This window comes from Cucurbita moschata, unplaced genomic scaffold (assembly GCF_002738365.1).
Source record: "Cucurbita moschata cultivar Rifu unplaced genomic scaffold, Cmos_1.0 Cmo_Scf00035, whole genome shotgun sequence".
NCBI lineage: Eukaryota > Viridiplantae > Streptophyta > Magnoliopsida > Cucurbitales > Cucurbitaceae > Cucurbita > Cucurbita moschata.
Window position 1 is genome coordinate 483,049 of NW_019268551.1, and position 27,631 is coordinate 510,679.

General features: G+C 35.8%; 4 protein-coding genes across 5 annotated transcripts in view; 1 reads left to right on the top strand and 3 right to left on the bottom strand.

The window, feature by feature from the left end:
* LOC111430994 (F-box/kelch-repeat protein SKIP25-like) overlaps positions 1-286 on the top strand; it is a 3,003-nt gene extending 2,717 nt beyond the window's left edge. Inside the window, exon 2 of the mRNA XM_023067481.1 lies at positions 39-286. The gene's annotated coding sequence lies outside the window, so the exon portion shown is untranslated. The remainder of the gene's footprint in view (positions 1-38) is intronic.
* Positions 287-1,594: 1,308 nt separating this feature from the next.
* LOC111430993 (alpha-glucosidase 2) lies at positions 1,595-13,867 on the bottom strand. Of its 2 annotated transcripts, none has more exons than XM_023067480.1 (22): positions 13,429-13,867; positions 11,911-12,202; positions 11,716-11,784; positions 11,386-11,641; positions 11,091-11,173; positions 10,746-10,841; positions 10,382-10,550; positions 10,167-10,309; positions 9,996-10,082; positions 9,686-9,871; positions 8,704-8,871; positions 7,899-8,019; positions 7,747-7,816; positions 6,964-7,051; positions 6,763-6,883; positions 5,865-6,058; positions 5,680-5,788; positions 4,478-4,633; positions 3,162-3,264; positions 2,650-2,820; positions 2,365-2,510; positions 1,595-2,002 (listed from the first exon to the last, which is right to left on the bottom strand). In XM_023067480.1, the coding sequence occupies exons 1-22, from the start codon at positions 13,587-13,589 to the stop codon at positions 1,815-1,817; spliced, it is 3,177 nt and encodes a 1,058-aa protein (XP_022923248.1). In that variant the 5' UTR covers positions 13,590-13,867; the 3' UTR covers positions 1,595-1,814. The 2 variants fall into 2 exon arrangements, with proteins under 2 accessions (XP_022923248.1, XP_022923247.1); XM_023067479.1 differs by having other exon boundaries at positions 2,650-2,823; positions 13,429-13,865.
* A 2,012-nt stretch (positions 13,868-15,879) lies between these two features.
* Positions 15,880-17,247, bottom strand: LOC111430996 (acyl-CoA-binding protein). The gene is made up of 4 exons (XM_023067484.1): positions 17,117-17,247; positions 16,464-16,581; positions 16,288-16,350; positions 15,880-16,126 (listed from the first exon to the last, which is right to left on the bottom strand). Exons 1-4 carry the CDS (start codon positions 17,126-17,128, stop codon positions 16,050-16,052), a joined length of 270 nt encoding a protein of 89 aa, XP_022923252.1. The 5' UTR covers positions 17,129-17,247; the 3' UTR covers positions 15,880-16,049.
* A 5,560-nt stretch (positions 17,248-22,807) lies between these two features.
* On the bottom strand, positions 22,808-26,546 carry LOC111431195. The gene is made up of 3 exons (XM_023067756.1): positions 26,365-26,546; positions 25,430-25,870; positions 22,808-23,498 (listed from the first exon to the last, which is right to left on the bottom strand). Exons 2-3 carry the CDS (start codon positions 25,624-25,626, stop codon positions 23,033-23,035), a joined length of 663 nt encoding a protein of 220 aa, XP_022923524.1. The 5' UTR covers positions 25,627-25,870; positions 26,365-26,546; the 3' UTR covers positions 22,808-23,032.
* Between the last annotated feature and the right edge of the window lie 1,085 nt (positions 26,547-27,631).

Below are 27,631 nucleotides of genomic sequence, written 5' to 3' on the forward strand. Positions count from 1 at the left end.
TTTTTTTTTTTTTTTTTTTTTTTTTTTTTTTTTTTTTTTTTTTTTTTTTGCGTGTTGTTTAATAAATTGATTGAAAAATAATATCGATAATTTAATTAATTGATGTTTTTGTTTTTGGAAAGGAAAGGAAAGGAAAAGTGGACATTTGTCGGTTTAGAGGAGCATTTGGCATCCACTCTTCAATGCATCAACTCCCGATTAGGGAATATTAATTTTACTGTTTTCTTTTTCTTATTTAGAAAATCATTATTCAAATTACAGAACCAAGCTTGGATTATTTATTTTATTTTATTTTATTATTATTTTGTTTTCCAATTCAATAATTGTAAATAGATAATCATATTATGAACTTTTGAATATGAATGAGAATTAATGTGAAGAAAATTATTTGAATCGATCTGAAATTTTTAGTTGATTGGGTTGGTGACCCAAAAAATTCGAATAAAGTTCTCTATCCATCCCGCTGAACTCGGGTGGGTTGAGTTGAGTTCTCGGGATCAACTCTCTATTTTGAGGTGGGTTGGGTTCTGTAGCTCAATTTTCTATTTTTGAGGTGGGTTGAGTTGGGTTCTCAAGATCAAGATCAAGATCAACGGGGTTCTGAAGCTCAATTCTCTATTTTCGAGGGGGGTTAAGTTAGGTTCTCAAGTTGAGGGTTTTGGAGCTCAATTCTCCATTTTCAACGGGGTTCTGGAGCTTGGAGCTTAATTCTCTATTTTCGAGGTGGGTTGAGTTGGATTCTTAAGCTCAATTGAGTTTTGGAGTTCAATTCTCAAATTTCGAAGTGGGTTGAGTTGGGTTCTCAAGCTTAACTCTCTATTTTTGTGGGGTTGGGATGGGTTCTCGAGCTCAATTCTCTATTTTCAAGGTGGGTTGAATTGGGTTCTCAAGCTCAACTCTCCATTTTTTTTTTTTTTTTTTTTGNTTAACTCTCTATTTTTGTGGGGTTGGGATGGGTTCTCGAGCTCAATTCTCTATTTTCAAGGTGGGTTGAATTGGGTTCTCAAGCTCAACTCTCCATTTTTTTTTTTTTTTTTTGGTGGGTTGAGTTGAGTTCTCAAGCTCAACTCTCTATTTTTGGGTGGGTTCGAGTTGGGTTTAGGAGTTTGCTAAAATAATCTACAAAAACATGTTAAATTAATAATCAAAATTTCATAAAATCTAAATATAAAAAATTTACAATTTCTTCAAAGTGGGAAGCTCCCAACTTTTTGGGACATGTTTAGCTTTTTATTTCATGATATATATATATATATTTGATAATTATATAAATACAAAGCTACTTTTCTTGGTTGAATTAATACATATTTGACCCATAAAGAGTGTCAAATTTGCCTTTTCATAAAGTTTATTTTTATAAATAAAAAAATATATTAGAACAGTGTTAAAGGCATTACCTTACCTGCTCCACTCTAAAAAGAAGAAATCAATACAGTAGGTAATGTCATCAAATCAAATAAAAAATTGCAAACTCAACCGCTCACTCACTACTTTCCCTACCCAAGTCGAACCAACCACGGTACGAGTTAATAAACACGATATAAACGTTAAAATTTTGGAAGTTCGAGAGTATTTTTTAAACAAAGTGTTAACGTTTTTCATTCAAAACTAACGGTAATGGTATTGAGACTCTTCACAACCGCCAAACCCAAGCCAATCAGAAAGAAACAAAGAAGGGATGCATAGTTGCAAATCCATGCAACTTTTATTTGAGAAACTGTTCCCAGTTAGCCTTAGAACAAGCCATGGAGTCAGGATAGGAACATTGATTAAGAACACAACATAATCTTCTTCAATGCAACAATCAATGAGATTTAGATCATCACCTCGTAACTGTGCGAGATTTGGAGCGGAGTTTCCTTAGACACCGGCCTCTGTTCCGACCATAGCTCCAGGTTGACCGTTCCAGTTCCCCAGTGGACGAAACATTTGTAAACTTCCTTGACGTTAAACTTGTTGACTAACGCTAATCCCAAACATTTATCAACTAGCTTCCATTCACCTGGAATGTTGACTTTTCTTTAGCAAGCAAAAGATTAAGCATAACAAAACACGTATTTCCATAGCTAAGATTCAGCCTCAGCCTCGACAACCTTCACGAGTTTTGTTATTGAAGCATGAAATTAATAGATACAACTCTAAAAGTTCAGCACTCAGATCAGAATCGTTCTAAACCACTATGATTAACTCTACACACTTTTCAAAATTCATATAGCTATTGGACATAAAACCTAAAGATCGAAGTCCTACCAGACACAAAATAAATTAAATATTGTGCATAATAGACTCTTAAAGTCAGGGAAGTTCACAAAAGTTTAAGGACGTTATTAGACAATATATCGCTGAACGAAAGAAAATGATTACCATTGGGTAAAAGATCTCCCTCGAAGTACTGCTCCCCTGATTCGGGCCAGATTTCGTGCACGGATCCGTCAACCGATGTGAATGAAATAAAAGATTCGGAAGGATGTAAAAGGTTAAACATTGGATGAACCCTTAAACAGACCAACCTGCAAAATTTTCAAAAACATATAGAATTAGGCAAATAAACAGATCTCTTCAAGTTTTCGAACATATAATCCTCCAAACATCCAAGTTTTCAGCAATGAGGGTAAAAGTAGTCGAGCTTATGGTATATTTGGTGCAAACCTTGAGAAACCACCAGAACCAGCACCTACTTTGACAGCTACAATGCTGGAGTTAATCTGAAGTGCTTTAGCATCTTCCTTTGAAATGTATATTTTTCGTCTTAGGGCTAACCCTCCGTCAATATCACCTTCCAGTTCGAGAGATTCCTCGTCTTCATCATGCTCGATTTTCCTACTGAAAGAAAAGATTATCACCTTCAAGGCATCCGTTAATCGGACTTTGTGTAGTTTTTGGTTTGGTGTAATCGTTTTGAATTGAGGTTCGTTCTTGATTCTTGTAGTTTTTTTGTGGACTCGTTTCGTGGGCTTGTTTTTTTGTATGCCCTTGTACAACGTTTCGTTTTTCTCGATGAAAGCTCGATTTCTAGCAAACAAGAACTGAACTGGCAAAAGTGAATACTCTCCCCAAAGTTTATAAATATTTATGAACTATTTCACTTGTCAAGAAACAAAGACATCTGTTTATGAGTTTATATCCAGAATGAAGTATTCAAGCAGAGATTGGGAACTTACTCAATGATGCTATATTCCTCCGTACATCCAGCGGATCGGTACTCCGTACCGCTGAACTCCTCATAACCATTGATATCAATCTTGCCTTGGAGCCACTGTATCCCTGGAACTCACAGACAAAATGATATCAACCTATCTATTACATTTTATAAGTAAATAATGATAACCAAGAAAAAGAATAAAAATACTGTTTTGAACCATTATATTGTTTTGAACTAGAATCATAAAGACAAGTAGTTTTACTGTTCTGACTCGAGGAGGGTACATGAACAGGTAGTTTATATGTATGGAGTTTAGGGTTTAGAGCAAAAGGGCTCCTCCAGACTTATGAGTATTACCCTAGGGCCTTTCCACGAGTCATAGCGACTCGATGCACACTTTGTGCAAGACTGACGAAGGACCTAGACATACGTGAAATTTAGACCCAAGAGAAAACAAAAAGCCTCTAGGTTGTGAACCTGAGAAGGATTGAGTACTCCTTAAGGGAGGTATGTTGAAAATTAGTTAAACAATGACCTACAAAGTTTGGTACAGACATTAAGCCACAATTTGGCTATCACTAGGGGCAGTTGTGAGCACATAGCCTAAGCTTCCGTACATAGGATTAAGTCCGACAAGAACCTCCAACTAGGTTGCTTACTAAGTAGTTTTATACTCATTCCGTGTTATTCTATTTTTTTTCCCACATAGAGTGTAGACTATTGTTGATGGTGGGAGCATGCAGAGCCATGCAGTTGCAAGAGGTACCCTTTAGGTCGAGTCCCCTTCCTTCTTGTCATTTTATTATTATTTTAAATGCTACTTTCCGAAACTTATGCATTATTTAAACTGATTTGATTTGACTCCACAAATATTACCTTTAAACTACTTTTATGTCGATTTTGAATGCATATTTAAATTTTAAATTCTTTGTGTCTCCTGTTTTACCAAAACTAAATGAAAATTTGACCACTCTTTCTACCCTTGAGTGTTCGAGGCGACCTGTGATTCAAGGTATCAAAAATCAAGTTGTTACCCTTTATTAGTCCTTCCTTGAAAGTACTGTTCCAAAAAGTTAACCCGAATCACCATTACTGATCTCGGATCATAAACTCAGTGGCGGGAATCATCTATGTAGGTCATAATCTAGGACCTTCCCTTAGTTTACCAACATATACTCTAGGATCTAGAAATATGATTAAACATCTAGATGTCATAACATCATTCCCTGTTAAATTTTGATAGCAAATAAAGTTTTAAAACGAAAAGAAAGAGTAATATTTAATTCGTTATTTGAATAACTTGAATGAAAATTACAATAATCATAAAGTTGTTACCTGAAGGAAGGTGTGTCATGGAAATTATTCTACCCCCAATCCAGGGGACTACTTTCACAGACCAATGGCCGCCTTTCAGTTCAATAGGAGTTTTTGAAAGTGATACTCCCTTATGTTCAGAAACCCCTTCATGATCTTGCAAAGTCTTGGCACTTTCTGCAAGGCATTTATTGAATAAGCAATCATAAGTAAAAATGGAGATAACTGTAACCGCTTAAGCCCACCGCTAGTAAATATTGTCCTTTTTAGGCTTTTCCTTTTGGGCTTCTCCTCAAGGCTTTAAAACGCATCTACTAGGGAGAGGTTCCACACCCTTATAAGGAATGTTTCGTTTCCTTCTCCAACCGATGTGGGATCTCATAATCCACCCCCTTGGGGGCCTTGCGTCCTCATTAGCACACCGCCCAATGTCTGACTATGATACCATTTGCAACAACTCAAGCCCACCGCTAGCAAATATTATCCTCTTTGGAGTTTCCCTTCTAGGCCTCCCCTCAAGGCTTTAAAACGCATCTACTAGGAAGAGGTTTCCACACCCTTGTAAGGAATGTTTCTTACCCTCTTTAATCAACGTGGGATCTCACAATAACTGAAACTCAAGAATCCATTATTACTTGGACGGATGACCTTAAAACTACTTGAGTTTACAACTTTTCCTTTGTCCCATTGAGCCAATTTATGACGGTTCAAATATACGTTGACATGACTATTAAATCACCGATCAATTCGAAAGATTAAGCTGATGGGTTAAGGTAAATTTAATTATATCAATACTCCAAAACACCGCTCACTTGTGGGCTTGAAAATTTGTAGAATGCCTACCAAATGAAAATCAATATTAATTGAGAACGAAATGATATTACATGGGTTCGAGCAAAAAATCTCCTTCACTAAGATCATATTGAATCACGATTGATCCGAAAGTTTAAGCTAATAAGTTATGGTAAATTTAGTTATATCGACACACAGTGGCAATAAATTTAAGTTTTGGCAGCGCTTGTTTCTTCCTCTTGAAGAGTTCTTTCGAAAGCACGATCTTACGAGCATGGTGGCCAATTAGATAAGCTTTGTAACTCCTTGGGTTTAGGGTGTTTTCTCAGTTTTGTATATTTCATTTGTTAATAAAATTTTGTTTCCTATATAAGAAATGCTACGTTGAAACGTACTTGAAAGAGAAAAGGAGAAGAATGGAGCTGCAGTACCTAACCGATGGCGATATTCTCGCTCGCTGATGGCTATCAGGTCAGCCGCTTCTTGTTCGGAGGGTAACATCACTTGCAAGACTTCTCCATCTGTGCCCCAAGCATCAATCTGGAGGTGTAGAGAATTACAATAAGAACACAGTCGAGAGCTCCCAAAGGGACTTTGGAAATAAAAGAAAATGCACCTTTGCCCCTCCACCCAGTAGTATCTGAACATGAAGACGCCGCTTTGGCCTTGCCCATGATCCTTCAGTTCTAGAAACTTGAACAGAAACAACTGAAGATTCTAGTTCAGCAACATAATGTGTCAATAGGTATGCACCTAAAGTGAAACCATATCCGTCACCATCATCTTCATATAGAACACCTTTAGCCTTTCCTGTAATTACATTGAAAATTATTAAAATTGGACAAGGAAAGAAATTCCAGAAAAATGTTAACTTGTGAACTGTAACAGCCAACCCAAGTCCACCGTTAGTAGATATTGTCCGCTTTGGCCTGTTATGTATTGTTGTCAACCTCACGATTTTTAAAACGCGTCTACTAGGGAGATGTTTCTACACCCTTAAAAGGAATGTTTCGTTCCCTTCTCCAACCGATGTGGGATCTCACAATCCACCCCCCTTGAGGGCCAGCGCCCTCGCTGGCACATCGCCCAGTGTCTGGTTTTGATACCATTTGTAACAGCCCAAGTCCACCGTTAGCAGATATTGTCCGCTTTGGCCCGTTACGTACCGCTGTCAGCCACACACTTTTTAAAACATGTCTACTATAGAGAGGTTTCCACACCCTTATAAAGATTATTCCCCTCTCCAACCGATGTGGGATCTCATGTGAACAGAACAAAATCTAGTTAAAGGCGCTTCTAACGAGGTAATAAATAGTACCGATTACTAGGTCAGTCTACACTTATTAATGGAAGGAAAATGATACCCTTTGGTCTTTAGGCGGTCAGAAAGTAACGACAACTAGTCAAGAAAAGAGTAGGATAAGAATATAAGTATATGTGTGGTAGAGAAAGGACAATATACAGATCACTTCATGGTTAATCCCAAAAAAATGTGAATAAGACAATGTCATCACCATTTTCATCTAAAGCCACAAGAAGAGATACATCATCAGAAGGATTTGCTTCTCCAGTATGCTGGTGTGCAGGACCTAAAGGAACAATTGATCCACCTTGCAGAAATAAGACTGGTAGATCCTGCAATGAACCAATGCACGTGAAAAAGAATAACAAAGAAAGCTAGAAACAAAGCAATTAAATCAGCAAGCAGAAATTACCGGATGCGAGTCATCGAAATCGAATCTCGACCAAATTCCCTTCGGCAATGTCAAATTTAAATTGTCGATTCCTTGGTTGGGCAAAGTGCTGCTCAAGAACAAGTGTTAGTATAAAAATAATTGGATTGATACTGTAACAGTCCAAGTCCACCGCCAGCAGATATTGTCCTCTTTGGGCTTTCCCTCAAGGTTTTTAAAAGGCGTCTGTTAGGGAGAGGTTTCGACACCTTTATAAAGGGTGTTTCGTTCTCCTCCCCAACCGATGTAGGATATCACAATCCACCCCCCTTCAGGGCCCAGTATTCTCGCTGGCACTCGTTCCTTTCTCCAATCAATGTGGGACCCCCACCAAATCCACCCCCCTTCAGGGCCCAGTATTCTCGCTGGCACTCGTTCCTTTCTCCAATCGATGTGGGACCCCCACCAAATCCACCCCCCTTTGAGGCCAGCGTCCTTGCTAGCACACTGCCTCGTGTCTACCCCTTTGGGGAATAGCCTCCTCGCTAGCACATCGTCCGGTGTCTGGCTCTAATATCATTTGTAACGGCTCAAGTCCACCGCTTGAAGATATTGTCCTCTTTGGGCTTTCCCTTTCGGGTTTCTCCTCAAGATTTGTAAAACGCGTCTGCTAGCGAGAGGTTTCCACACCCTTATAAAGGGTGTTTCGTTCTCCTCTCCAACCGATGTGGGATATCACAGATACTCTACCAGCCCCACTACTTAACCCTTAGTACCCAAAAAAAAGTTACCCAGAAACTGATATTTTATATACAAAATAAGAACCTTGAATAGATTAAAATTGAACCCAGAAGAAAAGAATTTTCAATTTTCCTCAAGTTGGCATCTTTTGGATCTGCAAAATGTTAAAACGAAGTCAAAAAAATGTTGTAACCAGAAAGAAAACATATCAAAGCTGGATAAGTAAGGTAACCCACCAGCAAAAAAAAAAGGAGTTGCAACAGGAACACCCGTTGTATGAGCCATATAGAAAAGAGTGTATATATGAGGTAATAGGCGGTAGCGTCTCTTCAACGCTAGGCGGCAAACTTCTTCACACTAACAAATGATCAAAGCTTTTCGGTTCAAATAATTTGAAGATATCAGAAATAATCCATAAACCCATGACAATTTAAACCATTTGCAATAGGTACAGGCATATAACCCATGACAACACAGGTATTCGTCAATGATATGAAATAAGGTGTCATAATGAAAGTTGCATATTATGCTTCTTAAGTCATAAGCTTGTTCCTTTGCATTTTTTTCGTTTAGATTTGCATGCTAGAGTCATTGAAGTAGTCTTGATCAAGATATCTTGTGGAGTGATTCGAATCACGAGATCTCTTTACTCTTGATCTTGATCGTCAAAGTAATCCGTTCCTAAACATTTCCTTAGGTTGATTCCTTAATGTTTTTGGAGTTCTTGGATAATTTAGATCTAAAGGTCTGGTTTTTCAGAACCAGCAAGATTATTAGAGTTTCATAACAAGTCACTCTTAATCCTTTAATATGAACGGCATTAACTAAGGAGGAGACACTAACAGTCACTCTTAATCCTAAGAGTTTCCTAAACTTCCTCTACCATGTTTGTGCAGTGTACATTAATTAGTCATTTGATGGTGTCAGATTCAAGTCATTAAACTCAAATCTTCTAGACAAAAATGATCCTTCTCATTATATATTATAACCCTGAAATGATGACCAACAAAGTAAATATAATATATTTAGGTTAGGGAAAACCTCTTCTCCAAATGACCATGGTTCATGGTCAGCAGTGCTGGTTTCAGAATGCCCACGGCAGAAAGGAAACATAGCACCAATTCCCATCCACCTTCCGAAAAGCCTAGGTGTCGCATTTCCAGCAAAGCCACCAATGTCTGGTCCAGATAGAGGCTGACCACTGAGTCCCTGAAGAGCGACAAGCGAGAAGATAATGAAATCTAAATCGAAGCCATAATCATAACTCATTCTTAAGACCTTAGTAAAAATCAAAGCATTTAAGATTCTCTCAACCATTGATGTTAATAAAAAAAAAGGTTATGGCCACTGATGTTAATCTAATATTGTAAGATGCTCCTCTCCTCATCTTTGTGGACCCTCCTATCCCTTTCCTTCAAACTTCCCTCATAACAGGCTAAATGTGCATCTCTCCGAAAAGAAAAAAAAAAAAAAAAAAAAAAAATCTTAATACTTTTCTCGTAGATATTTAGATTATATTTGACACTATGCAAGTGATTGATCCGTTGGGCCATGCTTGAACACCATCTTAGACATTTCTCTCCAATTACAAATGGTATCAGAGTCAAACACCGGGCGATGTGCCAGCGAGGAGGCTGAGCCCCAAAGGGGGTGGACACGAGGCGGTGTGCCAGCAAGGACGCTGGGCCCTATAGGGGGTGGATTGGAGGGTCCCACATCGATTGGAGAAGGGAACGAGTGTCAGCGAGGACACTAGGCCCCGAAGGGGGGTGAATTCTGAGATCTCACATCGGTTGTGGAGGAGAACGAAGCATTCTTTATAAGGGTGTGAGAACCTCACCCTAGCATACGCGTTTTAAAAACCTTGAGGGGAACCCCGAAAGGGAAAGCCCAAAGAAGAAAATATCTGCTAACAGTGGGCTTGGGTTGTTACAATAACAAAAATGATCTTGTTTTGACAATTGATAAAACCTACATATGCAGATTGAAGTAGAAATTTTGCACAGAGCCAATAGTTAATTACCAACTGAAGTATCATGGAGATGCTCATGTGAAGATGCTCCCAGCTTGAAATGTTATCGCCTGTCCATGTAGCAGCATACTTTTGGCTACCAACAAAACCAGCCCTAGTGAGAACAAAAGGACGCCTTTCACTGTTAGCCGATTTCATCCCTTCATATGTTGATCTAGCCATCAACATTCCATACACCTGAAGTACAAAACCGTGTAATTAAATATAATCAAATATTGCTAAACAAACATTCCGAAAACAAGAAGCATTTGCACTTGTGGTGTTCGATACGAATGGCTCAAGGTTATGCTAGGGATTATACATTGTGATAGTAAGAATGATTCTGGCAACCCCCAAATTCTTCATCGCCTCTATGAATGTTACTCTCGGGCATCGTTTTAGTTACAGTCTGAAAAGAAAAGTGATGATTAATGGTAAAAGATACTGATGAAAGTGTAAGCACAAACTAAAAATAATTTACATGTAGTATTACCTTAAAAATAGCTGGTTCATTCATGTCGTTCCATATACCATCAACACCATTAGAAACAAAATCCTTAACTAAATTTGCCCACCAATCTCGAGCTTTAGCTTGTGTAAATTCAGGAAATACACATGGCCCGGGCCAGACCTCACCTAAGACAATTAAGAAGTGTTTAGTATACCATTAAAAGGTCACAATTTAAGTGCCAATGATAAGACACATACCTACGTAAGGTTCTCCATTAGCTTTTTGGACCCAAACATTTTTTTCAGAACCATTGTCATATACAAAATAACCTTTTTCATGTTTGATTCCAGGATCAAGCATCCAAATAGCTTTCATACCAATTTGGTGAAGATCGTTCACCAAAGTTTTTGGATCAGCAAAACGCTCCTGAGAAAATGTCACTATTATATGCATGCCTTTTCTCCATTTAGTGTATAGAAAAGATACGATAATTAAGTTCAAACCCCGAAGGTAAGAGATGCATGTGAAGAACCATTTAGACGTATAATCATGTTAAAGATGATTAAAATAAGAAGTAAAATGTAGTCGTCATCGATGGAGATCAATTAGACAATGACATACAGGGTCGAAAGTGAAACAACGGAAACCATCCATGTAGTCTATGTCCATCCATATAACATCGCAGGGTATATTTTTCTCTCGAAACGTTCTTGAAACCTGCAATAGTTTACAGAAAAAGAAACCAATTAACAGCTTAACTATTCCTTATAGGACCTTAAATAGACTAAATTCTAACTAGAATTGTTGTACATTGCTTTTTGCATAGTCAAGAATGGAAAAGACATGAACACTTGCTTAAAATATAAGCAGTAGTTGGGCTGACATAGATATACTAGTCCTGCACAAAGCCATATTCATAAGACCAATTGTCCCTGATTATGAAAATATCAGTGTATTCCAGCCTACCTCGAGTACTCGATCAGCAGAATCATAGCTCCAACGGCATTGGTGGTAGCCTAAGGCCCATTTTGGGGGCATAAACACAGTGCCTAGTGGGAAAATAAACCGTTAAGGCTTATAACAAAAGCTGAGAGTTTTTTAACACGGTTAATATCCAAATTATAGATGATGATGACTCGATTACAACGACCGAACTAGTGAGCAATAACTTCATCGACCAAAAATTATAAATTATAATCTTGTTTGATGAGTTAAAGCGATGTAAAATTACAGAAAAGTTAAGAATTGAAAAGAAAATTACCAACTGCCTTAGAGAAGGACTTTAAAACAGCTGATGGCGAGGAAAATGGACCGAATGTAATGACGGGATATGAGGAAGGAGCGATGAATTGTATTATTGAATCTTCCCTCAGATCAATCTCACAACGCAGGGACGTGTCGGCAAGAACACCTAGTGCCTCCCCATTTGGAAGAATGGCCAACACCCATGGATGTGATTGGTACAAGGATGTAGTTCCAGAACCATATCCATAAGCATCTGTGTTCCATGTGAAAATCTACAAGGGAGGGAACTGCTAAGGTCAAGAAGAGTTAACTAACTAATATCAAGTACACCGAATTATTAACGTACTCTTTTCCCCGTTCGCTCGAGTTGTCCACTAACTTCCCCAGTTCCATAAAAGGAGGTACCAGCAGGAAGCTGTAGAAGTCAAATTTGTCAAATTACTTTGAATGGATTTCAAGACTCAAAGTGTATAATTCATGATCAGAAACCATAACTGCAAGATATCAAATGACAAACGATAATATTTATACGAAAACGGACCTGAAGTTTAACAATCTGCTGGCCAAGGTGACACTCGAAAACAGGAACATATGTAGCAAGCTTCTGGCTAGAAATCGGTGTGTCTCTATCCTTAGATTTTATGAAAGAAAAACTTGGATAAGCCGCAGCTCTATCGTTTGCAGAACAATCAAATCGAAAAACACCATCTTCCAGTATAGGCTCAAAAATCATATTCCCAGAGACAGTGTCTATTGTGATTCCTTTCTCTTTGGTGTTCCCCATTTTACACGCAAACTTTCCTGAAATCAACTTCTTGTTTGTCCACTTTCTCCTGTATCCCAAAAATCAAAGGGAAAAAACATTCAGATAGTTAAGCCTCAATGATCAAATACCCAAAATTTGAAATGAATATGTCACCCTGGGCCAATTCAGATTAGAGTATAAACATTAAATCCAAGCATGCACAATTTTGAGATTTTCACACCCTTATAAGCATGTTTTGTTCTCCTCCCCAATCAACGTGGGATCTCACAATTCACCCCCTTCTGGCCCAGCGTCCTCGCTGGCACTCGTTCCCTTCTCCAATCAATGTGGGACCTCCCAATCCACCCCCTTTTGGGACCCAGCATCCTTGTTGGCACACCGCCTCGTGACCACCCCCTTTGGGACTCAAACTCTCGCTAGCACATCACCTGGTGTCTTGCTCTAATACCATTTCCAACGGCACAAGCCCACCGCTAGTGAATATTGTCCTCTTTGGGCTTTACCTTTCGGGCTTCCCTTCAAGATTTTAAAAAGCATATGCTAGAGAGAGATTTCCACATCCTTATAAAGAATGTTTCGTTCTCCTCCTCAACCGATGTGGGATTTCACAATCCATCCCTTTTTGGGGCCCAGCATCCTTGCTGACACACCGCCACGTGTCCACCCCCTTCGGGGCTCAGCCTCCTTGCTAGCACATCGCTCGGTGTCTGGCTCTGATACCATTTGTAACAGCCCAAGGCCACCGCAAGAAGATATTGTCCTCTTTGGATTTTCACTTTCAAACTTCCCCTCATGATTTTTAAAACACATCTACTAGGGAGAGGTTTCCACACTCTTATAAAGAATGCTTCGTTCTTCTCCCCAACCGACGTGGGATCTCACAAAAACAGCTAAGATTCTGTAGACCAAGATTTGAAAAACCATACAAAAAGAAAGTTAAACAGAGAACAGATTGGCTCTTTGTCACATTCAATTGGGATCAGCTATGAGAGACTAATAATTATGATGTAGCTCAAGAAACGAGAGTCTAAAATGTGCAGATTCAATCATTCAAGCTCGTTTCTGAAATCAAACATATCATTATTCCTCAGAGAGGACGTGAGTTCCGAATTGCTACTGATTTCGAGTCGAATATGTCGAGAAATGCCAAAAGTGCGATCAAATTTATATGAAATGATGAACACAACAATCAAAAACAGCATCGATGAACAAATAAACCATCAAAATCCTAACGAAAACGAACTAATCTGAATCGCCAAGGCAAAAGATAAGGTAAAAAAAACTAGCAAGAACCTGGAGAAATGAAGCTTGTTCGAATCACAAGAACGAGAACCAGATATTCTTGTTGTACAAATGCGATGTATAGAATTGGGAGTCCGATTAAGCCAAGGAATATATCCCGATGATCGCCCACATCGAGCCACTAGGCCACTCAAAACTGATGATTCTTCCATCACTTTCGAGCTCAACCTTTTTATATTACGCGCCCCGCATATGTGCAGCCCTCATAATAACTTTTTAGGATTAAAAAAACAATAATCTCTTTCTTTTCAGTTAATTTAGCTGCTGCTCGCCATATCCATTGTGTTCTGCTGCTTCTTCAGTGGCCTAAAAGTGAGAAATCCCCGAGATTTGTTGTCATGTTCATGAGAATTGAAATTTCATCGCAAGGGAAAGATCTTACGGGAGTTGTATATACTAATGAAATGTGATAATTTGCTAATTCGAGCAGTTGAGTGGACAGGACACTTGTTGAGTAGATACCACACCTCCGAGCATTCATTCTAGAACTTGATAATCAGAGCAATTTAATGAATAACACACCTATTCCTAATTATATATTTTTCTTGAGTGAAAAATACACATTTAGGTCCAAAATGAAGATGAAGAATCTTGTCTGATGAAGACGACTCTCCACAATGATATCATATTGTCCACTTGGAGCATAAGCTCTCATCACTTTGCTCTGTGCTTTCCCAAAAGACCTCATAACAATCCCCATAATCATTTAGCAACGTGGGGCTTTCATCATATAACAAATCTAAATTTTACCCATTTGAATTTAGTAGTATTTTGATCTCTAAATTTTTAAGATAGTTATCGATCCTTTTCAGGTAAGTGTAGAATAGACGGTGTTGATAGATGTCAGGGTAAGGTTGATAAATACATAAATACTTTTTCAATTAATGTAATAAAAGTATATTAATTTTATATTTATGAAAGGCAAGATTAATAAAAATACAATCTAATTACGAGTTTTGTCCTTATAATTAGTTTTGGACGAAAGTCATTAATCATTTGAAAACTTAAGTGTATTCGAATCTTTGTTAGAAATATTATAATAAACTTAAATTAAGTTTAATTTTGGAACTTGATAAATAAAATTTCTAATAAAATTTAAATTTTGCTTTGAAGGGTTCAATAATTAAATTTATAGTTTTTATTTTTTAAAGATTAGAAACGTACCAAATTTGTAATTACCCATCATTGACATATTAAAAAAAAATCCTAAACTTTTAATTTAATGTCAGTTCATATTAGATACTCAATCAAAATTCAAATTGAAATTTTAAGGACTTTTAAAAACTTGTTACACACCAAAAAAGACTCTCTGACTTTACTTTTGTTTTTTTATTTAAATAATCTTATTCCAATAGAGATAATATCCTTTACTTATATATCTATAATCTTTCTCTTAATTAGCACGTAACCTATTGAATGAATACAATTGTTGTACGGCTACCCGTAACTCCAAAGGAGGCTAGCCGTGGACAAGTGTCCCCGAGCCACTGCTATAGCTTTGATGGGGGAAAAATGCATGCTTTTTATGAAAGTTGAAAGAGGAAGACATTCAATTCAAACAACACATGGATGAGCCCTTTGATTATGGTGAACAGGGTTGTAACATCTGCTGGTTCATCTGAGATGATAAGTGTATCATCCACGTGCACATGCGATATCAAGACTTGTAATTCTAGTGTTTGAATGGATCATGGGGCTGCTGGCAATAGTTCTTAATGAGGCCGGTAGGAGAGGAGAACAAAACATTCTTTAGAAAATGTGGAAATCTCTCCTTAGCATATGCGTTTTAAAAATTTTGAGGAAAAGCCCATAGAGGACAATATTTGATAGCAGAATAGAGTGAAAATCTCTCCCTAGCATATGCGTTTTAAAAACTTTAAGGAAAAGCCCAAAGAAGACAATATGTTACAAATGGTATCAGAACCAAATACCAGATAGTGTGCCAATAATGACATTGAATCTCGAAGGAGGGTGGACACCGAGTGGTGTGCCAGTGAGGACACTGGACTGTGAAGGAGGGTGGATGTAAGGTCCTATATCAATTGAAGAGAGAAACATGCGATGCTGGGCCCTGAAGGAGTTGGATTGTGAAATCTCACGTCGATTGGAGAAGAGAACTAATGTCAACAATCACGCTGTGCCCTGAAGGGGGTGGATAGTGAGATCTCACATCGGTTGGAGAGGAGAACGAAGCATTCTTTATAAAAGTATGAAAACCTCTCCCTAGCAAATGCATTTATAAAATCTTGAAAAAAAGCTCGAAAGAGAAAGCCTAAAGAAAACTTCTTTTGCCAACTCTAAAGATGAAATTGTTAAATTAGCTTTATCCTAAAATAACCTCTAGCTTTCTAAATCCTGTTGACACCGTCGACACTTATCAGCTTGAATACTGCTTTTAAGTGGAAAAAAAGAAAAAAGCAATTAACAAGCCCAAGTATATTAATTTGGTTAAAAGGTTGAAGATTCATTAGCGAAATCCAATAGTAATAATACTTGCACATAGTTCATTGTGTAGTTCATTGTTACACAATGTAGATAAATATGGTAAAAGTACTGAACTTAAACAAGGATTATTTCAACATCATTGTTCATACAGATAATCGAGAAACTTATCAGTTAGCAGCAGCTGCCTCTTGTAACTGTTTCACCTTCGTGATGTAGTCGCTCATTGCATCATCCTTGGATTTTGCTGCAAAAACATTTAATTCTCTTCAATCAAGCTCATTGTTGTACATTTTTTACAAATCTTTAATCTAATAGAGTTCATGGCAAAAAAGAGTAAACATATTTCAATGTCATCGCAAAATAGAGAAAATCCATTTCATAGTGTTGAATTCTGAGAAAACATACCTTCAACAGCCTTCCAGGCATCCCATTTGGCTCTGTCTCTCTGGTTGAACACTCCAGGTCGGCCTACAAATCAATCATAGTTGCAATAAACGGTTACATTGGAGAATTTGATCACATAATTCCATCTATACACAAATTTTCTTTAGAAATTATATTCAATGAAAGACAGTACTTACTAGTGTTCACGGGTCCAACAGTGGCCTGCTTGTATAGTCCATAGAGAATGAGTTTGTTTTCATTGCTTGTGTTCTCCGGCAAGGTCTTTGCCTTCTCAGCATACTCCTCAAACTCCTCCTGCAGAACTCAGCCTCATCAAGTTGTGATACAGACTGCGTGCTTTTAGTTCAATATAACAGAACAAATATATGAAGTTCTTACAATTCTCTGCACCTATTGCCCTAAATATCTAGAGTCAAGCAATCAATTTGGAAACAACCAAAAGATTAACATCTCTCGATCCGGAACGACCAGATGTCGTTCATTCTTCGAAAGGCAAACACAGATCGACTCTAAAAAACACAGATCTGAAAAGACAGATCCAACAGAAATCATTCTAACGAAGTCCAACAAATCTAACATATTATGAATGCATAACTACGACGCAAAACAAGAGACATGCAGCGATCTGCACTAATACCCTAACTCAATGCCAAGATCATCACCAATGAAAAGCTAAAGCATAATCATTCGGCATCAAATCACCCATTCTAAACGAAGAATTCAACTACTGGTCGAACAAGAAAATGGCATAAAGAGAAGGATTGAGAGCTTCGAAGCTAATAACGTAAAGAAACTGAGAATTCAGAAGAAGAATGAGAGAGAAACCTACCTTCAAACCCATGGCGACTCGAAGCTCAATACAGAAACGAAATACTAACTGGGGAGGACGACGAGTGTGGAGCTTTTAAATACATGGAGGTGAGTGGAACAGAAGGAATAAATCGCCGAGTAATCGCCTTCAAAAGAAATTTATATATATATATATATATATATATATATATATAAATAAATAAATAAAAACTATATTTTCTTATAAATAAAATTTTTAAAAATAAATAAATAAATACTGGTTGGTTTCTTTACATTTGTTTTTTTATTCATTTTAATACATATATTCTTAAATTGTTTATATATGGACCAAAATCAAATAAAGTCAAAATATAGGGACCAATCACAAATTATCTGTTAAAATTATTTTTGTTAGGTTTATTCTCTAATTTTTCTATTTTTTTTCATTGAAAATTAGTTTAATATATTTTTTATAATAATTGAAACGTGTGACTAAAAGAATTGGAAAATAATTTTAAAATGAGATAATTAATTTAATTATTTTAAAATTACTCCCTTCTATTCTCAATATATAATAATTTAATCTCTCAACTAGAGTATTAATTTATATGATATAATAATTTAATTATTTTTTGTAATATATAAATATTGTTGATATTTGATGTAACAAGATTTATTAAAATTTTAACAATAATTTTTATAATAATAACTAAATTATTACGAATAAATACGAAAATTAAATTGTTACACATTATAATTTTAATACGAGTAAATGGGATATATTTTAGGTACAATAACTAGCTTTTGTTTTTTTGAAATTAAGATGTTATTGGAGAAATAAAATTTTTAAAAAATAACTTAAATATTTATCCAACCAAACGAAATTATTAACAAATTTGATCTAAATTATTATTATTATTATTATTTTAAAATAAATAAAAGGTAAAGAGACTGAAAATCGCCGAGTGGACGCACGATATAACGTAGTCGAATCCAGTGGGGACCACACGAGTGGGGATATTCCTCCCGATCAGCTACGGATGGGCGGGGGAAAATTACGCAACCCTTGTGGGGTCCACTATTGTTTATTATTTCGATGATCTCTAAGCGTTGGCACTCCCAATTGAGCCTTGTGATCTCGCCACGTGTCATGTGGCCCCCACTTTAATAAATTATTCATTAAAACATTTTTTGATTCAGATATATTTTAATTTAGTCACCTTATTTTAAATCTTTACTTTTATTCTATATATTTTTAATAAAAAAAAATAAAAATTAATACTTACGTAGAATAACTAAATTTAAATTAGTTTTTATTAAAAATAAATAGACTAAATTTAAGATTTATTAAAAACAATTTTTTCATCTCAACGATATATTCTAGTCTCGAGTCTCAAGTCTCTAACTGCAAGTTGAAAGTGCAATATCTTAACTAGTTGAGTCGTGTTGAAATCGACGAGACGAAACGAAGGTGTAAGGACACGAGTTCAACTCCGCTTGGATTGACTTTTATAAGTAATTAAAAATAATATATTGACGCAAATTTAAATATTTTTGGAAAATAATAAATGAGGAAATGGGCTTTACGGTCCAAGTAGGCCCATGAATACAACACGCCTGAGGCCCATCCTTGAAGTCTTGAAAGCCCAAAAAACTTGATCGGAGAGGTCCAATGGGCTTTTGCCACGTTTCATGAGTTTTAATATATATTTTTAGTTTTGTTCAGTTATTCTTTAAAATTGTCACTCTAATTTAGTACAATACAGCCGATAAAATGAGGGTGCATTTGATGGGATGACAGGGCTGTGACGATTACGGATCACAGCCGTAGTTTTGGTCTGCTCAAACAAGAGCTTCTTGTCTACCTAGCAAATATTTTTGTGTCCAATTTTTAAAAAAATATATTTATTAATATTTCCATTGACGTGTCAGCAATTTCCATTTCATTAAAAAAAAAAAAAAAAAATTAAACTATTGTTAACATTTTAATTTGTTACGAATTATATCTAAATTTTAATTTGTTACGAATTATATCATTAAAATTTTAAACTCTCAAGTTAAATTTTATTATGTTTATGTATAATAAAGATGACGAAATTTTATTTCAAATTATTAATTATTATATCATGTCATTTTCATATTATAAATTTTAGGAATGTACCGAGAAATTTTAATCATCAATAAGCTTTTTGATTTTTGATCTAACACTACACATATCCATAAATACTATTTGTTTGAACAGCTAACAAAGTTGACTCTAACCAATAATAATACTCCACCATCAAAACAACCTTTACAACATCTATGGTTTCAAAAATTTGATTGAATTTGATGTATTTTCCAATGAACCACTCAATTGCAGTAATGTTAGAAGTAGAATGTGATATTCATATCGATATAGAGGTTTCAATTCTATGATATTTCAATAAAATATGATATTCATATCGATATAGAGAGATTGAAATCCTGGTGCAAATGAAGAAGTGTTGGTTTCAGGACGGGAATTCGCCATGGACAGAGTACCAGGGCCGTCCGCGAACTTTGCGTGTATTTCACAAATTTTTTATTCGGTGAGTTCATACTATTGAGAGACTGTTCTAAGCAACAGATCCAAATAGAACAGAAGAATTCAATTCATCAAGAATTTAACAGCATTCAAGTGATAAATATCTATTCAACGCATAAACAATTACAAATCTGGAAAACTGAAGCCATGAACAACTGATGAGAAACTTAAACGAGAAGACAGAAACACACAACAAATCAAAATTCCAGGAATAAGCACTCTCTTCCGAATTTCTCCGGTTTCACTTCACTCAAATCATGCAAACTTCGTTACAGAACTCAACAACACAACAATTTCACTTCAATATGAAAAATAAATTCGTTCAACGAATCGAGGACGAGAACGGCGGAGATCTCGCTTCGTAATCGATTTCAGAGCTATTAATGCCATAGTACCTCAATTTTAAAGAAATTTGTCTTTCTAGCATCAATTGACGGCGGAAATTGTCGATGAAAATCTGCGCTCGCTGATCGACATCGTCTTCACAGCTTCCATTCCTCGAACTCTCACCACGCTCGAGCTTTCTCACCGAGCACTTCTCGACGATGCTTTCGTCTCCCAAGATACTCCGTAGACCTGCCGTCCGACCGTCGGAATCGAATGATCGCATCCGCCGGGAAGGCGGCCGGAAAACGTGACAGAGGCGGACGAAGGCAGTGAGTTTCGTCAATGCCTTCTTCATGCGGAGCACCACTGGCGTTGCGTTCTCTGCCATTTTCCCCTTTTCCATCGACTGTGAAATGAAATATTTGAAGTTTGTGTAACGAAATTGAAGCGGAAAACACGAAGAGCAAAAACGAAGAATGAAGCATTTATAAGGAGTCCATCCACAATTATTAATAATTTAAAAATTATATTGGAGCTTATCCAATCAGATCTTGACACGTACTGACCCACCAAAATTGTAGGCTAATTCTTAGATAAAACATAAATTAATTACACAATTAACATTTCTGTGGGTCCCACTCGAATTTTTAATTATCAACTAAAAGAATTTAATAATTACAAAATAAATTATAATTTTAATTATCAAATTTCAAATTTGTTAAAATTCACACTATCATTAGATAAATTATTTTTTTTAAAAAAAATTAAATATAATAAATTATTAAGCACAAAACTTCATAAATTTATTAAACACAAAATTAAAAATTAAAATATAAATAAATAAAAATCTCAAGACTTTGAATAGACTTATTAAATATAAAATTTAAAATAAATGATATATAAAGCTCTATGACACTAAAAATAAATAAATAACTTAAATTTGGAGGTAAATTATATAAAAATAAATTAAAATTAAAAATTTAACAATTTCCGAGAAAATCGGGGCGTATTTGATGGGATCACAGAGCTGTGACGATTGCTGGTCACAGCCGTGGTATACGAAATGCTCCATAAACGCGTTTGTTTTTTATTGGACGAAAAAAAAAGTCTATTGTAATATTTTTAGAAATTTTATTATTATTATTTAATGAATTACTCCTTTTAACAGTCACTAAATTAAAAAAAATAAATCTTAAATTTTACTTATTTCGACAAAAGTAAGAAAAAAAATTAAATGAGAGTTTAAAAATTTATTAAATATTTTTAAAATTAAAATATAAAATAGACACAAATCTCAAAATTTAGACGTGTAATTTAATTTAAATGATGACTTATTATCTATAAAATTAAAATTAAAATTAAAAATAAAAAGGTTATTTACCTATTAAATACAAAATAAAAAATTCTACCCATTTTTAATAACTTAAAAAATAGCTAAATTAAATAAAGATAAAATAATAATAATTTTTTAATTAAATCACATTTATTGAGAAATATGGAAGTTGGGAACTTACAATTACATTTAAAATAAATTAAAATTAAATTTTTTTTAAAAATATATCGACCTTCAAAGTACAATGGAATTTCCCAGAAGTTAAAAAGGTGGGTTAGTGATAGGATAACCGGGCTGTGACGATTGCGGATCACAGCCGGGTTTCCGTCGGAATAAACGTGTATATTTTTTTAGACGAGAGGCTCAGCTTGTTGTCCAAGTTATTACAAATATTTTAATTTCCAAAATACAATAAAATTGTGTTAAGTTTGGTAACCAAATGTTGGAGATTTGAAATTAAAAAATTATATTATTTTGAACTATGATTAATTAATCTGAATATAAGTAAATTAAAAAATTATAATTTTATTCCAACAAAGATAATAGTAATTCTATATTTTAATTAAATAATGTAAATTAATCAAAAAAAATATTTTAAGTCACACAAAAAAATACGAGATTTACCATAATTATTTTTTTAAATAAATGAGAGAAATGGTGGGGCATTCTACAATTATTTGTAATTTCGTTAGAAACTAGGAAGTATTTATGAGTTTTAGATAATATTTGTTATTTGAATTCGGGATAGAAAATTAATTCTAAATTTTTACTTCAATTTAGGTTGATTAATCTAATCAATATCAACTATGGTGAACATGATATTTCACCCCTTGCCTGCTTTTGGTATAAAAATCTCCATGATAGTTGGTTGTATTCACCGATTTTATATCTATTTACTTACTTTTCAAGGACATTTAAATGTCATTATGGGGTAAAAAATAATGAAAAAAAAAAAACTTTCCTTTCTTATCACGGTTAAGAATGAATAATAATCAAAAGTCTTCTTTTTGGGAAAAAACAAAAGAACTGGTATTAGTATTAATGTGAGGGATAGTCTTCTGTGAAAGTAATAAATAGGCAACATCATCATGAAGTATTCGTTTTTGGAGAAAAAAACGGAACGGGTATTAGTATGAGGGGTAGTCTTCAATCTTGAAAGTAATAGATAGTGAGGGATAGTCTTCTGAAAGTAATAAATAGGCAACGCCATCATGAAGTCTTCATTTTTTGAGAAAAAAACGGAACGTGAAAAAAATGGAACGGGTATTAGTATGAGGGGTAGTCTTCAATCTTAAAAGTAATAGATAGGCAGCATCATTATATGTAGCATGTTGGATATAGAAAAAGAGATGTACATGGAGCGGGGACCAAAAGCCATCCCTTTCCCCATACCCATCTTCGGGTGATAGGGTAACGTGAGACGATCTTTTCTAAGAATTAAATGTTTGGAGAAAGAAAGTAAATACATGGCTAAAAGAATAGTCATAAAAGTTGAAAACAAAAATGGGGAAATCATATATTAAGCCCAATCTTATTGAACAATAAGTTTTAAGATTTCACATCTCAATTTCCAAAAAACAATTCTCATTTCTATCTGAAGTAGTTAACATTAAACCAAATAAGCTACAAAGGATTTCAGTGAAGATGAGAGTAAACAACTCTTGGAAAAGGTAGGAACAAGTCAAGGCTTGAAGAATTCCCAAGTTGGAAAAAAGGTGTCCTATGATTAATTAGGCGTTGGCAACACATTGCTGTGGACCATCATCACCATGGGAGCCTCCTTCCGAACCTGCAACTTCCTCGCTAGATCCAGCGCGGTCTGCTTGTCCCTCTTCGATCTGATCATGTTGGGTCGAACTACCATACATCCGTCTTCTCGCCTCCTTTCGTGCTGCCCTCTCGGATAATTTCAGGTCTCTAAAGCCCTGTTCAAATTTAGCTTCGTCCTCCGGTGAGAAGAAAACGACCTCCATCTGCCCGAGTTCTTCGTACAGCTTCTCGATTTTTGCCTTCCAAAACAGCCCAATTTCAGTGTCCATTTTGTGGTATGGAGTTTTCAGCAGATACTCATCAATTCCACCGGCCTTGTCGATGCATCGAAGGGCATGAGTGGTGACTTTAACTCGAATATGGCGGTCTAGAATATAACTGAAAAGTCGCTTCTCTTGGACATTTGGTTTCCAGTTCCTTCTTGACCTATAAGCACCAGCACATAACGGCTAATACTCCAAAATTGAAAATTGATAGCATGACAAAATAATCGTAAATAATCGTAAAACGCACCGAACCCTTATATGACATAAGGCCGAAACAAAGGAAGAAAACAAAATTATTATATCGTGCTCTCGAATTTCTTAATACAAGAGCAAGAGAGGCATACCCTTGACATGTAAATATAAGGCTACAAACATAAAGCAAAAACCAATAACGTTCACACACAGAAGGAAACACCACTATAAGTTCATTTTCTCTTCCCAAAATCTAATGGACCATTTGGGTTCACAGGTTCTGTATTTGGGGGCACAAGTTTAGGAAGCTTGGGTCGAAATAGTGAGCAGAGGGGTTGAATAGTAGGATGTTGTTTGAGCCGGTTGGTTTCTCGAACTTGGATTGTCAAACAGAGGGTCGGGGCTGTTGGGCTTAGGAAGCGAGACACACGCTGAAGCCCGACTTTACGCCCCCAATCACCCTATCTTAGGGTTCTTCCACATGTTCATAGATTGACAAAAGGAGTGGGGCATAAAAACCTCAGAGCAAAGCAATTACAACATCTCCACTTGATTCTAACTACAAGTCGTAATCAAGTAGTGTGGTTAAGAATTTTAGCAGAACAATTGATTCATATGCTAACCCCGCATCCAAAATCCAAACACTCATCAAGAAGGCAGCAACAAACAGATAAGAAAAAATCAGAAGCATGAACACAAAGACGTAAAGTTTTGAAATAGTAACAGCAAGAATTTTCTGCCAAATGTCTTTGATGCTATGAATTTATTCATTTATGGCGCCTTCACTTGCAATTGTAAAAAACAATAAATCTAGCTATGCAATTAAAAGGGACTAAAGATCTCTCTCTCTCTCTCTTTTTTTTTTTTTGGTGTGGGTGTGGAAATTTGAACTAGTTCGAAGGAAAAAAAAAAAAAGGTAGAGGTTGATGTGTGAGATCTCACATTGGTTGAAGAGGAGAACGAAACATTCCTTATAAGGGTGTGGAAACCTCTCCCTAGTAGACGCGTTTTAAAACCTTGAGGGGAAGCCCAACAGAGAAATCCTAAAGAGGACAATATCTGCTAGCGGTGGGCTTAGACTATTACAAATGGTATCAGAGCCAGACACCGGGTGATGTGTCAGTGAGGACGCTGACCTCCAAGGGGGTGGATTATGAGATCCCACCTTGGTTGGAGAGGGGAACGAAACATTCCTTACAAGGGTGTGGAAATCTCTCCCTAGTAGACACGTTTTAAAACCTTGAGAGGAAGCCCAGCAGGGAAATCTCAAAGAGAACAATATCTGTTAGCAGTGGGCTTAGGCTATTATAAATGGTATCAGAGCCAGACACTGGGCGGTGTGTCACACTAACCTCCAAGGAGGTGGATTGTGAGATCCTACATTGGTTGGAGAGGGGGATGAAACATTTCTTACAAGAGTGTAGAAACTTCTCCATAGTAGATGCATTTTAAAACCTTGAGGGGAAGCCCAGTAGGGAAATCTCAAAGAAGACAATATTTGTTAGAGGTGGACTTAGGCTATTACAAATGGTATCAGAATCAAACACTGGGCAGTGTGTTAGAGCAAGGACGCTAACCTCCAAGGGGGTGGATTATGAGATCCCACATTGGTTGGAGAGGAGAACGAAACATTTCTTACAAGGGTGTGGAAACCTCTCCATAGTGGACGCGTTTTAAAACCTTGAGGGGAAGCTCAAAAGGGAAAGTTCAAAGAGTTCAATATCGGCTAGCGGCAGGCTTGGGCTTAACATGATATCCTTTAACCGTTAAGCTATGCTCATATTGGGAAAGGGACTAATGGTTTCGAACCACGGAATTAAATCAATAAAATGCATCCAAATTCAGAGAGAATCGACCATAGATTTTGAAAAAAATAAAGGAAAGAAAAGAGGTTCATACTTGTTGCCACCATCTTCACTGATACGGTTACCGAATTGGATGTGACGGCCAGCAAAAATACCGCGCTTAGCCCTATTCATCACTATTTTGGAGTCTGGAATACATTTCTTCAATGAATCCTTCACTCCAGGCGCAAGATTGTTTTCTCCAACCTTCTTCAATATCTTCTTCATCATTTCCTTTCCTCTAAAGGCCATTTTCGACTCTCTCTTGTAGAATCAGCTGTGATCCAAAAATACTCCAAACAATAGGAACAGAAGTAGAACGATCTGCGAAAATGAGTTTGAATTACTGCCAACAAGCTTCTACAGACAGAAGATCAAGCTCGATGAAATTCCAAACGGTACAGGTTGGGGACTGTATTTTGTGCAGCAGGACTTGCTTAAGAATAGAGTTTTCATAAGCAATTTGTGTTGTTACAGTCCGTTGCTCTGTTATCACCTAGGAAGCAGCACAAAATCCATCAGCAAAAAAAACCTTCGCCGGAGAAAGAAAAATCCATCACAGAAAAGGAAAAGGTGAGAAATATTCAATCTAATCAGTCGGAAATCGGAAAATGACGCCATTCACCTTAGTTAGCACTTATCATTATCTACACCTTAATCACCGGCTAGTTATAGAAACAGCATCACATTCGGCCAAATGATCCAAATTGCAAATTGCAAATCACACACAAATCAAGAAAAACGGATAAAATTCCACAGAACACAAACAAGACAGAAATGAATCAAAACTAAGGATCCATTTCCGTTCCGACGAATCGCAATAAAAAAAAAGTAAATTCCGGTTAGAAGAAGCATGTATGAGAAAGTGCCGAAGTAAAATTGATCGGAATTTCAGATACGGCACATTAACCTTGTTAGGAACACCCTAATTTGGAAGAATAAATATTTAAGAATAAAAAAAACAACAACAAAGCAAGTAACGCTGATTACTCGGTGAGGCGAAAGACTGTGAAACGGAGGGAGCGGCGGTGAGATCGCCGGGAGGCTAAGACTGCAACGTGCGGCGGCAGCCGTTGAGATGGCGTCAGGCAGAAGAGGTCAGCGGCGTGGGGAGAGTCGGGATACAGTGGCTAGTAATGGGAAGGAAAGGCGTGGCGGTAAATTAGGGTTTAGAGAGAAAAAAAAAAGGATGTTTTAGAAAATAATAATAATTAAAAATTATAAAATAATTTTTGTTTTATAATTTATGATATTTTTTTTAATACAACAAATTTAAACGAATAATTCGAACCTTATGTTAGTTTAATTATATTATATATTTTTTAATTTAAAAAAATAAATTAATATAAAATACTATATTAGTTCGTTTTTTTAATATAATTTTACAATTTTAAATTTTAAATTCAAAATTGGGATTAAAAATTTTATAAAAATATTGTTAATTTAGATTACAAAATGGGAAGAAAATAATAAAAAATACACTTACTTGTATTTACTAGCTTTTATTGGTAGTTTGTAGATGAATTTCATTATGTTTGGGTTATCTTTTTTGTCTATTTAAAGTTATGTAATATTTATACTTACCATCACGGTTGAATATAAACAAAACCTTTGATTTTTTTTTATATTTTTTTGTGTTGTTTTTTTTTACCTTTGATTTTTTTTTATATTTTTTTGTGTTATTTTTTTTTACCTTTGATTTTTCTTGATATTCTTTTGTGTTATTTTTTTTTAAACCTTATTTTATTTTAGGTTTGATGATTAGATTGATTCATTGAATTAGTTTTGATCAAGCTAATTATAGGGTGAGTCGTCTTGGAATCTAAAAGTGACCATAAGTTCGATCTAAGGTCATTCATCTTCTAACCAACTCTTGGTTTGAATCAATTCGTAAGTTAGTTATTTGTGAACACTTGCAAAGATTCTAGGACCTCTAGCTTTGCAAAATTCAACATTGATATATATATATATATAGAGAGAGGATCGCACAACAACACACAGTCGAACATTGAGAGATAAAATACAAGGGGAATATTGGCTAAAGAATTTATATTGATGACTCAAGGTATGTATGTACGGTAAGAGATAATATAGAGAATAGAGAAAGTACATTTTTAAAAGAGTGGTTCAGTTTACTATATATAGTTTTACTACATTTAACCATCTACTTAGCTATTTACCATATATAGCTTTACTTTACCATATAACCGTTGATTAAGCTATAAATAAGTAGCATACTCCGTAACTTAACACATAT

What these genes read in the sequence shown, in the direction of transcription:
- LOC111431195 (XM_023067756.1), bottom strand. Translation starts at nt 25,626, where the DNA reads ATGGCCTTTAGAGGAAAGGAAATGATGAAGAAGATATTGAAGAAGGTT. An exon ending in AGTGAAGATGGTGGCAACAA is followed by an intron (nt 23,499 to 25,429) that starts GTATGAACCTCT and finishes TGGTGCTTATAG; the next exon opens with GTCAAGAAGGAACTGGAAAC.
- LOC111430993 (XM_023067479.1), bottom strand. Translation starts at nt 13,589, where the DNA reads ATGGAAGAATCATCAGTTTTGAGTGGCCTAGTGGCTCGATGTGGGCGA. An exon ending in AACTCCTTTTTTTTTTGCTG is followed by an intron (nt 7,817 to 7,898) that starts GTGGGTTACCTT and finishes AACATTTTGCAG; the next exon opens with ATCCAAAAGATGCCAACTTG. An exon ending in GAGGAATATAGCATCATTGA is followed by an intron (nt 2,824 to 3,161) that starts GTAAGTTCCCAA and finishes CTTTTCTTTCAG; the next exon opens with TAGGAAAATCGAGCATGATG.
- LOC111430996 (XM_023067484.1), bottom strand. An exon ending in TGTTGGACCCGTGAACACTA is followed by an intron (nt 16,351 to 16,463) that starts GTAAGTACTGTC and finishes ATTGATTTGTAG; the next exon opens with GCCGACCTGGAGTGTTCAAC. An exon ending in TGCCTGGAAGGCTGTTGAAG is followed by an intron (nt 16,127 to 16,287) that starts GTATGTTTTCTC and finishes ATGTTTTTGCAG; the next exon opens with CAAAATCCAAGGATGATGCA.